Genomic DNA, 14,498 nt, shown 5'->3' with positions numbered 1-14,498 from the left:
ACCACCACCGCCTGGAGGGGTGTTCACATGCACCACCACACAGGCCCCAGACATGGGAGCCCCCAGGGCTGACCACAGGACAGCCCGCCACAGAACCTGGACTGTCCTGGGAGGCCATGTGTTAGGGCTCAGGCCCATCCTGTGGGGCAACTGGGGGTGGTGGAAGCTTGAGAGGCGGGCCCGGCGGAGCCTGAGATCACGGCGTGTGTCCTTGGAAGGGGGGTGGAATGCCCACCTCTTCCTCTCCTGTGCTTCCTGCCAAGTGGGTGGCTTCTTCCCCCACACTCCCACCGTGACCGGCCACCAAGACCCAAGAGCACGGGGCCAACCCACCATGGACTGAAACTGACCCCAAATAAACCTTTTCTCTTTGTCCTCTCAGACATCTTGTCACAGTGACGGGAGGTGGCACACGGGAGGTGGCAAGACCAGACAGCCGTGGGAAGGGGCTGTCTCAGGAACTCAGTGCTGCCTGGTGTGCAGCAGGTGCTTAGCTAGAGTCCCTGAAGCTGAATCATTCCTGCAGTTAACTGTCAAGGCCATCGGGGAGAACCCTTGTCCCCAAGGCAGCCAGTCATCATCACTGCTGCCTGGGGGTCAAAGGCTGGGGGGATCCAGCGGGTGTGGAGGCGTGAGACTCATTCTCCGAGTCTATCTGGGCGGGTGAACCCAGGACCTGGCCCCCAGAGCCCTGAGCCCTGGCATGAGGCCTCCTCCAGGTGCCAGCTGGGTGTCTCCACTACCCTGCACCATAGGATGCAGGTGCCACAGCCAGGTACAGGTGGCAGGTCCTGCGTACACTCTACCCTTGAGGGAGGCAGGAGGGGGCCAAACAGTGAGGGCACCGCACGTTCCAGCCTGAGCTCAGGGTTCGCAGTGGCTTGCCACTCGAAGGCCACAGTGGACTTCATTTTATAAACACGGAGCCAGACACTGGCGGTACTGACTGACTGGAGAATTGCGTCCAACCCCAGGGGACCTGCCGCCCTTGGGTGCCCAGCAGAGGGCATCAGGGAGCCACTACCAGAGCTGACTCTGGGAGCCTTTCCCAGAGAACACCATCACGGTGGCAGGGCTGTCCCTTCTGGCCCTCACGGTGTTCTACAGGATGGCGGACCCCACCCCAAAGGGATCTGGGTGGGTCTGCAGGGAGGTTTCCAACTCTGCTTCCCCTCCCCTGCCCTCTCCTCCCCTCAGTCCCGCCAACTCTGCTCCCAACAGCGCGAAGGACACTGGCGCCAGTGGACAGGGTGTCAGATAGGAGCGACCCGATAAGCGTCCATGATGCAATTTCTTGCACACAGCGCAGGAGGAGTCCCACTGAGTTTTCCATGAGAAAGGCCCTGACACGTCACCCTGTGCACTAGGTCAGTGGCAACTGACCCACTGTACCCAGCAGTGCCTGAGCAAGGCCGCCCATCTCAACTGCACAGAGCAGATGGGACAGACTCCCAAGGGTCCCCAGGGAGCAGACCTCCATGCCAAGGCCTGCAGCGACCTACTGCTGGGGCCTCTGTCCTCAGCTCTGGCTCGGTCCCTGGGGTGGGGGGCTGGCTGCAGCCTCTCAGAGCCTCAAGTCACAGCAGGGCCCCACACAGTGGCCCCAGGGTGCACCTAGCAGGCTGCCTGGACTCAGGGCTTCCCCTGGCGGACCTGGCTGACCCAGGAGGGACCCAGCCTTCTTGTTTGTGCCATGCTGGGGACGGAGCCCAGAGCCCGCACACGCCCTGCAAGGGCCATACCACGGAGCCCCACGCCAGCCCAGCCGGGGTCCTGAGTGCTCTCCTCCTGCCCCACAGCACTGTGACCCCTACTTCCCAAGCGGGGAGAGGGCAGATTCACTGTGGGAGGGGGGTCCTGAGCCCACAGCCCAGCAGCCCCTCCCCCTACTCGGGCTGCTGCTCAGGCCAGGCCCCTCCCTCCCCCTGGGCCTGCTGTAAGGCCCCGCGCAGGGCACGCGGCTGACCTTGAGGTTGTCAGGGTGCTTGTGTGTCCACGCCAGGAGCATGGCAGCAAAGAGGTCCCCGGTGCCCACGAAGACAGCATCCACCCTGCGCATCTCCATCCGGATGCGCTCGGTCACTGTGGTGCCATCAGGCCTCTCTGCAGGAGAAGACAAGCCAAATAGCTGACCCCAGACTCCCTGGCCGGAGGAGAATCAATCCTGCAACAGGAGGTAGCCAGCCCACAGTGTCCCAATCCTCCCTGGACCAGAGGGTCAGCGCTGCCGGCCCTTGGGGTGTTCACACAGAGCGCAGGTGACCTCCTGGGTGCCCTGGGGCTCTAAGAGCATGTTGTGCTGCCTCCCGTCCCCAGTGCCACCCCCGTCCCTAAACAGAAAGCGGAAGACAGAAGCCACAGTGAAGATGGCCTCAGGGACAAGGTGCAGCTGACCAAGCACCAGGAACTGCCGGATGTCCTCAGCTGTGCGTCCACACACCGTGCCCAGAGGCAGAGGTGCCAAGGAGGCAGCCACCTGGGAATGCTCCCTGGGGCTGTGGGTGTGACCCCCGTCACTGTCCCAGCAGGGGACCCGGCCTCTGTCACCCTAATGTTGTTCAGAGAAAATCGGCCCACGTGGTATTCCCATCGCCACTCAACGCAGCCCAGCAGAAGGCGCTCCCGTGAGATCGAGGCCCGGCCCGGCCCAGCTCCAGGTGGCCACTTGATAAAAGCTGTGCTGTCCAAGGCTGCTCACTGCCCTGAGCTTCCTGCAGCTGGCCCTCCTCAGCAATGAGAAGTGCTCAGGAAATCTACCACCAGCTGAGGACAGTGTTCCTTCTACTGAGCACACGACACTCCCTGATGGCCAAATGTCCCCTGAGCCGTGAAGACAGAAGACGCACTCAGGCCCGGTCACTTACTCATCCTCTGGCTGCCCAGTGCGATCAGGTAGTCACTGCCCCGCGAGGAAGGCAGGTCGGAGCTGGTAATGACCACTGTGTCAGGGCCCATGGCATGCAGCACGTCCATCACCTGCGGTGGCACAGGGAGCACGTCAGCCCAGTGGACACGCCACATGCCCACTCCACCCAGCACGTCCCAGTCACAGAGAAGGCTCCTGGGTGTGCACAGCCACCCCCTCAGCCCAGCCAGGGCAGAGCCAGGAGCCTGCCCAGGTCAGCAGCTGAGGCCCAGGTCAGCAGCTGAGGCCCAGGTCAGCAGCTGAGGCCCTGGGCAGTGCTGGCTTGGAGCCAGGCCTGAGTGGGAGGGGTCTGCCCTGGGTCAGACCCCGACTGTAGTGGCCCTGCATGACAGGGACACGTGGCAGCTGTGAGGGTCAGGGTGACCTGCATCTGGTCCCTGGCCATGTTTACTGGACTGTGCCCAGAGCTCGTGGCCTGGGTTTGAATGTGTCCCCTGGGGCCGTGAGGTGGGGCCTTTGGGAGTGAGGGCCTGGTGACAGGGTTACCGGGGCCAGCTCAGGTCCCCTGCTCTGCCACTCTGCCGGGAGGACACCGCCCCTGCACAGAGCCCTCCCCAGGCGTCTTGACCTGGGACTTGCGGCTCCAGTGCTTGAGCCGACGCCTGCTGTTTACCCACCACCTCGGTTCTGTCTTTTGCTTTGAAAGCAAAGGATGGAGGTGACTCCAGTGGCAGCTCGAGGGTGGAGACCGTCCCCCAGGGCTGTGCTGGCATGAGGGCAAGTGGCAAGTCCCAGAGGGGAGCGCACAGGAACAACAATCTGCCCTGGGCCGCGCCCGCTCCTGCCTGAGCCCCGCTGCACCAGGCAGCCTGCCAGTGGGCTGGCCTGGGAACAGCGTGTCCCGGAACCCCCCTGCCCACACATGCACCCTGCTGGTCTCTGGAGCCCAGGGCAGGTGGCCTTGTGAAAGGACCCCAGGGGGCACAGCTCACAGCCCAGGCACCACTGCCACAGGCTTCCTGACCACTCCTCTCGGGAGGAAGGTGTGGGCCTGAGGTCACTGCTGGGGGGCTGCAGGCCTCGGGGGTGACTGCCGAGCTCACAGGACCCTAGCCTGCAGCGCCACTGGGGGCAGGCGGCCATCTGGGCTGCGCTCTGAATGTGTACGCTGCGGTCCTGATCCCAATGCCTCAGAAAAGAGGTCACAGCAGGGTGGGACATCTCAAGGACAGGCTGCGGGCCCTCTAAGGAGTGCACACAGGCCCAGCCGGCCCTCCGGCCCCCTCAGAGGGAGCCCTGCAGCACCTGAGCCCCAGGGTGCCGGGGGTGTGCAGCTTTCGGCCCACTGTGCGTTGGCACTTTGTCCCAGCAGCCGCAGGGCTCGCAGGACTGCTGTGATGGGCAGGGCAGATCAGCCTGGGCCCTGCCACACGCTGCCCTGCCAGCACCGGCTGAGGAGGAGGGGACAAGGGCCAGCTGGCTGACCAGAGGGCTGGGTGCAGCCACATCCGAGGCCAGAGCCAGCCTAGCTGGGTGCCATCTCCCGTCCCCAGATGTGTGCCGCACCCTCCCGCCGTGAACAGTGTGACCGGCCACGCGCACGGTCCCCAAGGTCTCCTCACCGCTAGCGCTTCTTCCTGGCTGTGGATCTTCTTGCCGCTCAGCAACCTGGAAGACAGGTGGGCTGGGCTCAGGGGTGATGTCTGGTCCTAAGGGGACGCTTGTCCACTGCACTGCTGTGAGGTTCCAGATGTGCTGAGCGTCCACGGTTCACAGTGGAAAGGAACAGCCCCACAGGGCCCCAGTGACCCACACCACAGCACACAGCCCCTGTGAAGGGACCAGCGTCCAGACCCTCCATGGACTCACACGGTCATCGCTGTACCAACAGCTCAGGGTCAAGGTGAGGTATCACCCCCCAGATTAGACAGGGCTAGGTCAGGGATCCCTGGCCACCCAGAGTCCAGGGGCCACACCTATGGATGACAGGCCTCAGGGACAGAGGGACCAGCTCGTGGCCAAGAAGAGCAGCCTCACCTCCGCAGCCTGGTGACTGGCTTTCCCAGGTCTCTGCTCCTTCAATTAGTCAGGCAGGAGGCCCACAGCCCCTCTGAACCCCACAGAGAGACCCCGCGGCCTGCCTGCCTGTGGCACCACCGTGGCTCCCCACCTGGAGGCATGTCCAGCCTCCAGCGCCCTCCGCTGGCCAGAGCGCCCCCCCTCCTATACCTGGCTATTCAGGTAAACACAGGCCAGCAGGTGGGGCCTGAGTGAGTGCCACTGTGACTCAGGAGCAGGTGGCAACCTCGGGGTAACCTGACCCCAGTGGGGAACTTCTGGGGACACTTCAGGGGCAGGCACAGGATCCTCTGAGGCCCGCCCTGTAGGTTACTTACTCGGCCTCAAACTGGTTGGGGGTTATGATGTCCGCCACGGGCACCACCTTCTCTCTGTACACCGGGAGGAGGTCCTCGGGAACGTACTGAGCAGCACAGGAGACAAGGGGGACTCACTCACACTGCAGAGGCTCGCGCCACTGAGCAGCGGGCAAGGTCAACACAAGGGCAAGGGGTCCTGCAGGAGGCTGGGGCGGGCAGAGGAAGGGCAACTCCAGGGACAGGGGTCTGGGATGGGAGGTGCGCGATGGGCCAGAGCACAGAGGAAGGAGAGGCCGCGGAGAAACAGGAGAACCCAGAGGATGGGGAGAGGGGTCCTGAGGCCAGGGTTGGCCAGAGTGGCCCAGGGCACACCTGGGTCTGGGAGCTGACCCGCACATCTTCTGGTATCTACGGAAGCCAGGCCGTGAGCCACACTCACGATCAACTCATTTTTGTCTTAAATTGCCCAACAAACAGTTCGACCTAACAGCATTCTTTAGCTTCCACATGTCCTTAAGAAGGGCCCCAAAGCCAAAGTCCAACATGAGGGTGTGGAATGATTCTGCTTGCTTTATGGGTACTCCCAGGTGCCGCGGAACAGCTGGTTTCTAATCCTTCCCCTTCATGTAGCTTGGGGACCTCCCTGGAGACCCAAGACCCCTACAGATGTACCCGTGCCCTTGGTGCTCAGAGAGCCCCCAGGTGCCACTGCTCCAGCCACAAGCTGGGAGGTGCTGAGAATGGGTGGGGTGCAGCCAGCCCACCCAGGCCCTAGCTCTTGCCTCAAGTCGGACCATGATATCAACGGAAGGTTCTTCAAAACCTGGTTTTCAGCTGGTGCCACAGCGCACACCTATGATCTCCCACGACGTGGGAGGCTGAGGCAGGAGGATGGCAAGTTTGAGGCCAGCCTCAGCAACTCATCAAGACCCTTAGCAACTTAGCAGGACCCTCTCCCAAAATAAAATAAAAAGGACTGCAAAATGCACAATGACACACGCTTGTAATCCCAGCTACTCAGAAGCAGAGGCAAGAGGATCTCAAAGTAGGCCAAGGCCAGCCTGGGAAACTTAGCAAGATCTTATCTCAAAAAGTAAAAAGGGTTGGGAGGTCACTCAGTGGTAGTGTGTTTGCCTAGCATTAGTGAGGAACTGGGTTTGACCCCAAGCACTACAAATAAAACAAAACCAGTTCTGGGCAGAGCGTCCTATTTCCTCCTTTAAATCTGTGTAGGAACCTGAGATTGTGGGTTCTCTCCACCTCTGAACCTAACCCGTCACCCCGCGCTTAGGCTGCTCTCAGATCACAAGGAAAAATCAACCTGATCAAAACAAGGACAGGTCCTAGTCAACGAACAGGTCGGGCCTCGGCTCTTTAGGACCCAGACGCAAGCATCCCAGCACAGGGAGCAGCACCAGGAGCAGGCAAGGCCTGGTGCCGGGTTCCAGAAAACAGGCACCGGGGAAGGTGCCCAGGACAGAGCACGCAGCAAACCAGAAGCCCACGAGCCACTGACCAAGTGGGGCAGGGAGGGCAGCTGCCAGGCGTGCCCTGTGCCAGTGGAGACCAGGCCCACGGGCGGGCAGAAGGCAAGACGGTGCAGGTGCTAAACTGCCGACCTCGAAACCCACGGGCAGGACGGCCCGAGTTCCTCTGTGTCCACCTCTGTGAGGGCCACAGGACGGACTTCACCTGGTCCAGTTTGTCCTGTGCAGGGGCACTGCACCATGCCTGTCTTACCACCTACTTTGAAACAGCTCGTGAGCTAAGAATGATTTTTGATTTTTAAATGCTCAGGGGCAAAGGTAAGCAAAACCCACTTTTCAGCACAAGAAATCCAACTTCAGTGTCTGCCTGTGACCTCCGCTGGGAGGCGGTGCCCCGCTCGCTGGCACTGCGGCTGCCCTGGGGCTACAGGAACAGGGTGCCGCAGAGCCCAAGGGCTTATCCACAGCCTGACCGGCCCCCGAGCCTCCCCCGCAGGCCCCGAGGTGCGGCCTGTCTCTGGGTGTCACAGGGCCGGACCAGGCCCTCACGGCAGCACCGAGACTTACCATGGAGCCTTCGCCGTTCCACTTGTCGCCCATCACGGGATCGCACACTGCGGAGACACAGGCCGCCGGTCAGCCTGGAGGTGCGGGCACCCCTGACCCCTTCATGCCACCCCCGGCCAGATGTCTGTAAGGGCCGGTGGGCTCAGCAGCAGAGTGCTGGCGTGTGAGTGAGGCCCGGCTTCAGCCCCCAGCCCCACGATGCACGGTGGTAAAAGTCAGTAAGGCGGTGAGCGGGCCCACGGAGGAGGGCCCACGGAGGAGGGCCGTAAGGGCATCCAGGAGGGGAACCGCCACCGCCACCTTCCTCTCCCCCCGACTGACACTGCCTCCGTCACATACCGACTCCCCACTCCCAGGCCACCCTCAGGCCCTGACCTTCCCAATCCCCACAGCTCATCTACGTGGAATCCTATTTGCCCTCTGGAGACTGGCTGCTTACGCGGAGTGAGACATTTTCAAGATTCATCTGGGTCATAGGGTTTCCTTTCTTCTTCTTTCTCTTTCTTTTTGGTACCAGGGATTGAACCCAGGGGTGCTTCACCACGGAGCCACATCCCCAGCCTGAGTTTTTGAGGCAGGGTCCCAGTAAGTTGCTGAGGCTGGCCTTGAACTTGTGATCCTCGTGTCTCAGCCTCCCAAGCTGCAGGGATCACGGGCGTGACCACCCTAACAGCCACTTCCTTCCTTTTAAGGCTGACTTGGGCTCTGTGTTCCACACCACCCTGTGCCTGTCCACTTGACCATCAGTGGACCTGGTTGTGTCCACCTTTGGCTGCTGTTAACACGGTGCACAATTGGTGGAGGGTCTGCCTCAGTTATTCCAGCACACAGCAGGGAGGGAGCTGGGTCGCGAGGTGACTGCGCGTGACTTTATGAGCGACTGGCAGGCTGTTCTCCGTGGTGGCTGTGCCATTGCATATTCCACCAGCAGCGGCCAGTGCTTGCTGTTACGACCACGTGTGGGTGTGAAGCGGGGTGAGCACAGTCCAGGCACCCCCCCAGCTCCCCACTGTCCTCGGCTACCTGGCTCCTGCGTTTCCTTGTCTAAGACGACTGGTGAACCCTGACCTAACTGAGGAGCATCTGCACCATTTCTCAAGTGACATGGAAGAGCATCGAGGGGCTCCTGAGCCAGCACAGCAGTCCCTCCCCTCCCTGGCCGTGGACAGGCCAACCCAGGTCTCCCGGCACTGGCCTGTACAGCAGCATGGACAAAGCAACAAGCTGAGGCAGACCCGCCACTGACCGGGGGGACAGGGTCACCATGCCCCTGGAAAAGGTCCTCAGTCTGCCAGTCTGGCGACACTGGCCCTATTCCAGGTGACAGGATGGGCCCAGGGCTGCCTGGCCACGAAGGAGGGCTGCTCTGTACAGACACACCCAGACGTGGCCACTCCCCTCGCCCCCTTGCAGCCCGGTCCTGCCTGCGTGCCACCCCACGCCCACGCCCTTAGGGTCATGTGCAGGCACATCTTGGGTACCCCGACTTTTAGCACATTAACTCTTCTCTCTCACATGCCCGAGAGACCCGGGAAACGTTTCCAGCTCCTCTGCACAGCCGCAAGGTTCTCCTGGACACCAGTGGACAAAGCTGACTGGCTAGGGGCAGAGCGGGAGGGTGGCCAGGAGGAGGCAGCTGGGCCTCCCTTCCTGTGCTCCCGGCCAACCCCACTCAGCGTGACGGGTGCACCCTGGCCACTCGGGCCGAGAGCAGGCTGGTCCAGCACCCACCGTACACGAGCCTGGAGTTCTGCTGCTTCAGCTCCCGCACGATGTCCACCACCATGGCCAGGAAGGACTTGTCCCGGGTGTAACCTTCGGGGGGAAGAAGCCAGATCACCCTCTTAGTGATCACCCTGTGCTCCGCGACCACAGGGGGCCTGGGCAGCACAGCAAGGCCTGTGCCCAGGCAGCGCGGGGCCAGTCCAGGGTCATGGAGGGAGACCAGGCCTTTTTCTTTTTCCCAAAAGAAATGCAACATTTGACATGAATGGACCCCTGGGTGCCCAGCACATGACTAACTTCTTCCTTTCTTTTATTTTCTGCCTTCGATAGTGAGCACGCATCGCTTTTAACCAGGTGTTTTTTAAAAGTCCCTGCTGGCCCCCTTCCAGCCCAGCAGCACCCCCAACACCCACCTGTGCTGCCCGCCATGGCCCCAGGACACCCAGGACCCAAGCCAGGCCCCGAGTGGCAGGCCCAAGGCCACCAAGGATGTGACATGCCTAGGGCACTGAGACCCTCCCTGAAGAAAGCAGGGACCAGGTGCAAGCCTGGGGAGGGGGCTCTGGCCCTCGGCGGCCGCTCGCCCTGGGCACGCACCCGTGAGCACATAGTCGTACTTGTTCACGCTGTTCAGCTTCAGGCCTTCATACAGCTCCTGCAGCTCATGGGCATTCAGCACCTGACCCTTCCAGTGGGCGTAGCCTGCAGGGGCGGCAGATCACACGGGCCTGAGGCACGGGGGGCCAAGGGTGGAGCGGCACAGGCCTCTCTGGTGGCCATCTTAGCCCAGGGACAACTGCCCACCCTCCCTGGGGATGCCCAGTGGGCAGCCCTCCCCTGGGGCTGCACAAGGCCTAGTGAGGCAGCCCAGGCACAGTGCCTCGGCAGGCCCCCAACACGTGTCCAGCGCCCCTGAGAGCCCCAGGTCCTGCACCAGTGTCTGCACACTCTGCTGGCCAGTTCCTGCTGCAATTGTGTCCGGCAGAACTGGGGTCCTGAGTGGGAAGGGCAGCCAGGCTGCAGGGGTGGCTCAGTGCCCTCCCCCCGTCTCCGGATCCAGTCCCCACTGTGTTCCTGGGCATCAAGCGGGGCTGTCACCCAGCACTGGGCACCCTGTCCTGACACCTCCACCACAAGGTTACCGAGTGGCCAGGAAAGCCTTGGACCAAGCTGGACAAGAAACAGACCCAACAGGAGTCCAAGCAAGGTGTCCACTCCAGGACTGCCCGCAACCTGGGGTACACCTGAGGTGCAGGACGCTGCAGCACTGCTGAGGGTGCCCTGTGCGTGCCAGGGGAAGCCAAGTGTGGAAACCCCACCTCTCACCACTCCCCCCACCCAGGGGCCTGGCGTCCCCGACTCACTCCCCCGAACACACAATCGCACAGCCCTTCGGTTCTGATTCTTGGAACAGCAGAGTCCAGGGGTGGGAGGCGTCAGACCATCCGACTCCCTGCATGAGGGGCCTGTGACACCCCTCCCCGAGTGTCTGGCCTGTGTGGTGACAGCTGTTCCCATGGCAAAGGACCCTGGCTTTCCCAGGTGCCATCCTAAGGTGTCTGGAACAAATGCCATTCTCCAGAACAGCCCCACGGACACACGAGGGTTCGGCTGCTCCACCCGGCAGAGGCACCCTCCGGTTCTGACTGAAGAAGGAAATGCAGGACCCCAGGTACACGGTGGACTGGCCAGACAGAAACAGACTGACCCCCGGCTACCAGCTCAGCTGGTCAGGAGCCTGCCCCTCCAGGCTCCAGCTGCCCACTATCTGGGATGCCCTTGGGCCCTGGGCTAGCTTTCCTAAGGAGGCCTGAGGCTGCCACCAAAATTTCACAGGCCTAGTGGTGCGGGGTGCAAGACAAAAAGGTCCTTTCTGACCCTTGGTCTCCAACATCCTTCCAAATTGGGGGGTGGGGTAAACCCAACTGCACACCTGTGTCCTGGTGTGCTCAGGCACCTGTGACGAGGTACACAGACCCTGCTGAGGCCTCGGGTGCTCATTCCCTCACATTCTGGAAGCTGGAAGTCTGAGATCAAGGTCTCAGGGCCGGTCTCTCCCGAGCCCTCTCCTCAGTTCAGATGCCATCTTCCCCTGTGCGTCTGGGTGCTATGGCTTCTTCTTCTTCTTTGTTTTTGGTAGTAGGAATTTAACTGAGTCAAGGGTTGCTTAACCACTGAGCCACACCCCAGCCCTTTTTAGTTGTTGAGAGTCTTGCTGAGTTGCTTAAGGCCTTGCTAAGTTACGGCTGAGGCTGGCCTTGAACTGGCAGTCCTCCTGTCTCAGCCTCCTGAGCCACTGGGATTTCAGGTGCGCACCACCAAGCCCAGCTCTGATGTGTTCTTTTTATGAGGACAGTTGTTTTATGTCAGGGCCACCCCATGACCTCATGAACTTTAATTAGTGCCTCTAAAGGCCTCATCCACATAAAGTCGCATTCTAAGGTCCCGGGGATTAGGGCTAGAGTGGGGACACAGTTCAGCCCCTGGCTCACTAGGAGGAAGGTGAGCCGCCAGCACCCAGGCAGGTCCCAAGCACAGGCCCCACGGCAGAGCACAGGATTCCTAGAGAGGTGGCTTCCGGGCGGATGTATTTGGATCTGCAATGTCCCCAAAGGTCCATGTGCAGCATGGTACTGTCGGGGCGGGGCGGGGGGGGGGGGCTAGTGAGGTTTTTAGGTCGCTGGCGTGTGCCCTCAAAAGCAACGGTAGGCCCCCAGTCTCCTCCTTTTATGCTTCCTGGACAGAAGGTGAGCAGTTTCGCTGCCCCCGGGCTCCCCTGTGATGTGCCGCCCACCACAGGCCGCAAAGCAGCAGAGCCAACCAGCCTGGGGCCTGAGCCGAGCCAATGAGTCTGAGAGAGAGACCAGACAAACACAAAAGGCTGGTCCCGGGGGCCTCCTGCACCTCCCTTGTGACTCAGATGGGTCCAGAGCCTGCGAGAACCTTCTGGAAGGGACACTCGGATCCTTTGGTCAACCCACAGCAGCAGAGAAGGTTTCCCACTGCAGCCCCGCCCCCGGGTAGTCCCAAGACTCCTGCCGCCAGCCCTCTCCAGTCCTCAGGCTCCCTGTGTCCACGCTGGCTGCCCCTGGCCAGCTGCCTCACTCTCCAAACTCCAGGTGACAAGACAGTGCCCCAGTCCCAACCACCAAGCCTCAGCCCCGCCAGCTCCATACTGTCCGCTCGAGGCGGGGACCTTGGGAACAGGAAGCTCTGGCAAGGCCTGTTAAGGAGCAGCAGGACACAGGGAGGCTAAGGCCACCAGGCCCAGAGAGACCCTTTCACAGGGCTGTCCCTGTGGCATCGGGCCCGGACTCCCCAGGGCCCCCCTCGGCCAGGCAGAGGAGGAGTGATCAACCCCAAGCACTCAGTCTCCACTGAGCTCCCAGCAGATGACACATCACACGTTGTCACGGCTCCTTGCTGGGAGTCAGGTGCAGCCCGAGCCCCCTCACCTTTCACCCCTGGGTGAGGTGTACACTGCAGAGCATGGAAGTGTCCCCACGGCCCGATTCAAAACAGCCCAAAGCTGGACACAACCAGAAGGTGCGACTGGTGGCTGGACAACAAAATGTGGCCACCCCGGGGGACCCCGCTCACCCGCGAAGGGCAGGGAGCACCCCAGGCTGGGACGCGGACAGCTGCTTCAGTGAGAAACGCCACATGTGGAGACCTTGTGTCCCTGACCCCATTCACAGCAAGGTCCAGCACACATTCAGATGGAAAGTAGTCTGTGGAGGCTGGGAGAAACAGCCGACAATCTTCCTTCATTCCCATATTTTCTTTTAAGCTACCAGAGTTGAACCTAGGGGTGCTTAACCACTGAGCAACACCCCAGTCCTGTTTATTTTTATTTCAAGACAGGGTCTTGCAAACTTGCTGAGGCCGGCCTTGAACTTGGGATCCTCCTGCCTCAGTCTCCTGAGCTGCTGGGACCACAGCTGTGCGCCACTGTGTGCTGCTCTGATGGTGGAAACATTCTAGAACACCGACTGTGAAGATGGCTGCACAATTCTGTGGATACACCAAACCCACAGACTCTGGGCACAGTGGCACACACCTGTAATCCCAGCGGCTCAGGAGGCTGAGGCAGGAGGATGGCGAGTTCAAAGCCAGCCTCAGCAAAAGTGAGGCACTAAGCAACTCAGTGAGACCCTGACTCTAAATGAAATACAAAATAGGGCTGGGAATGGGGCTCAGTGGTTGAGTGCCCCTGAGTTTAATCCCTGGTACCCCCACCCTCCAAAAACCCCAATGACTTACACTTTGATGGGTGAATTAATCGCATGAAAATCGTGAAAATCATAATAGAATTGTTTTAAAAAGGGGAGGGCAATAAATATGTATAAGTCAAGAAGTTTCTTCTGGCAGCTGGGGACATAGCTCAGTTGGTAGAGTGCTCGCCTCGCATGCACAAGGCCCTGGGTTCAATCCCCAGCACCACCACCACCCAAAAAATAAAAATAAAAAAAGTTTCTTCTGGACCAATTAAAGGAAGATTATACAAAAATTAATAATTAGCATTTAGAAGTGTGTTTTTGATTACATTGATTTAATGTAATAATTGATTTTCAAAAATAAATAAAAATAACAAGGGGGAGGGGGCTTCTGGCCTGGAGGAGAGGGCAGACCCTGGAGTAGAGCTCAGAGCTGCTCGGGCACTGCCACCCAGGAAGTGCACAGCAGGCAGCAGAGCAAGGGAGCCTCAGTGGACCCTGGCTGGCTCAAAGGGCCATGGGGCTTTGTGGCCCAGGGCAGAGACAGCACGTGGCTGAGCCTGCATGGCCAGTCCCACGTGGGACCACATGACAGATCATCGCTGGGCTGAGGCAGCACAGCCCTGGCCCAGGATGCTGGCTGTCACTGACATGGCAGTACGCCTCCCCTGCACGAGGGGCCTTGGCGGCTGCTTCTGGGAGGTGGGGAGCAGGTGAGAAGCCCCGCACTCCAGGAATGAAGGTCATTCAGTCAAGGACCTGCAGGTCCGCCACCCAGGACACAGCCTGCGCAGCCTGTGACACGAGGACAGAGATGGCGGCATGGGGTGCTCCACCCGCCCCAGAGCTGCAAGGTAGGAGCTGTCACTCATCCACCAGCTCCATGGCTGTCCAGGGGCCACACACCTTGGGGGCAGGTGAGAGGCACCAGCCTTGCTTCTGAGCAACAGTGTGGTGGGGCGAAGGGTGGGAACAGGTAGGGAGCCCATGAGGCAGAGGTGCAGTGAGGCCTCCCCTAAGGCTCACCCCTCAGTTGGTGGCCCTGAGACAGAAGCACCATGAAGCCCCAGTGAGGCTGCACAGCCAGCCCCAAGTGGGCCACCTGGGGCCCCCGGGGCCAGCCCAGCCCCCGTGGTGTCTGGAGGTGGGAGCCTGGGGCACAGGCACTTGTCCACTCAGGGGATTCCCCAAGCCATGGGGTGGGCCCCAGTGAAAAGAAGCCCCAGCGCCCTTGCCCTCACCCTGCACCCGGAGAGCT

General features: G+C 61.0%; 1 protein-coding gene across 2 annotated transcripts in view; it reads right to left on the bottom strand.

Annotated features, from left to right (window-relative positions):
* Pdxk (pyridoxal kinase) overlaps positions 1-14,498 on the bottom strand; it is a 30,727-nt gene that overhangs the window by 3,070 nt on the left and 13,159 nt on the right. For both annotated transcript variants that reach the window (XM_046438993.1, XM_046438994.2), the window contains 7 exons: positions 9,621-9,725; positions 9,030-9,113; positions 7,299-7,345; positions 5,263-5,348; positions 4,489-4,534; positions 2,865-2,976; positions 1,967-2,103 (listed from right to left, as the gene is read on the bottom strand). In XM_046438993.1, coding sequence (XP_046294949.1) covers positions 1,967-2,103; positions 2,865-2,976; positions 4,489-4,534; positions 5,263-5,348; positions 7,299-7,345; positions 9,030-9,113; positions 9,621-9,725 — 617 coding nt within the window. The remainder of the gene's footprint in view (positions 1-1,966; positions 2,104-2,864; positions 2,977-4,488; positions 4,535-5,262; positions 5,349-7,298; positions 7,346-9,029; positions 9,114-9,620; positions 9,726-14,498) is intronic.

Source organism: Marmota monax, unplaced genomic scaffold, assembly GCF_021218885.2.
Source record: "Marmota monax isolate L192 unplaced genomic scaffold, Marmota_monax_Labrador192_F-V1.1 WCK01_AAM20220418_F8-fsc00125, whole genome shotgun sequence".
Taxonomy (NCBI): domain Eukaryota; kingdom Metazoa; phylum Chordata; class Mammalia; order Rodentia; family Sciuridae; genus Marmota; species Marmota monax.
Note: the sequence above shows the minus strand (reverse complement) of the source record. Positions and strands in the feature narration are given on the sequence as shown.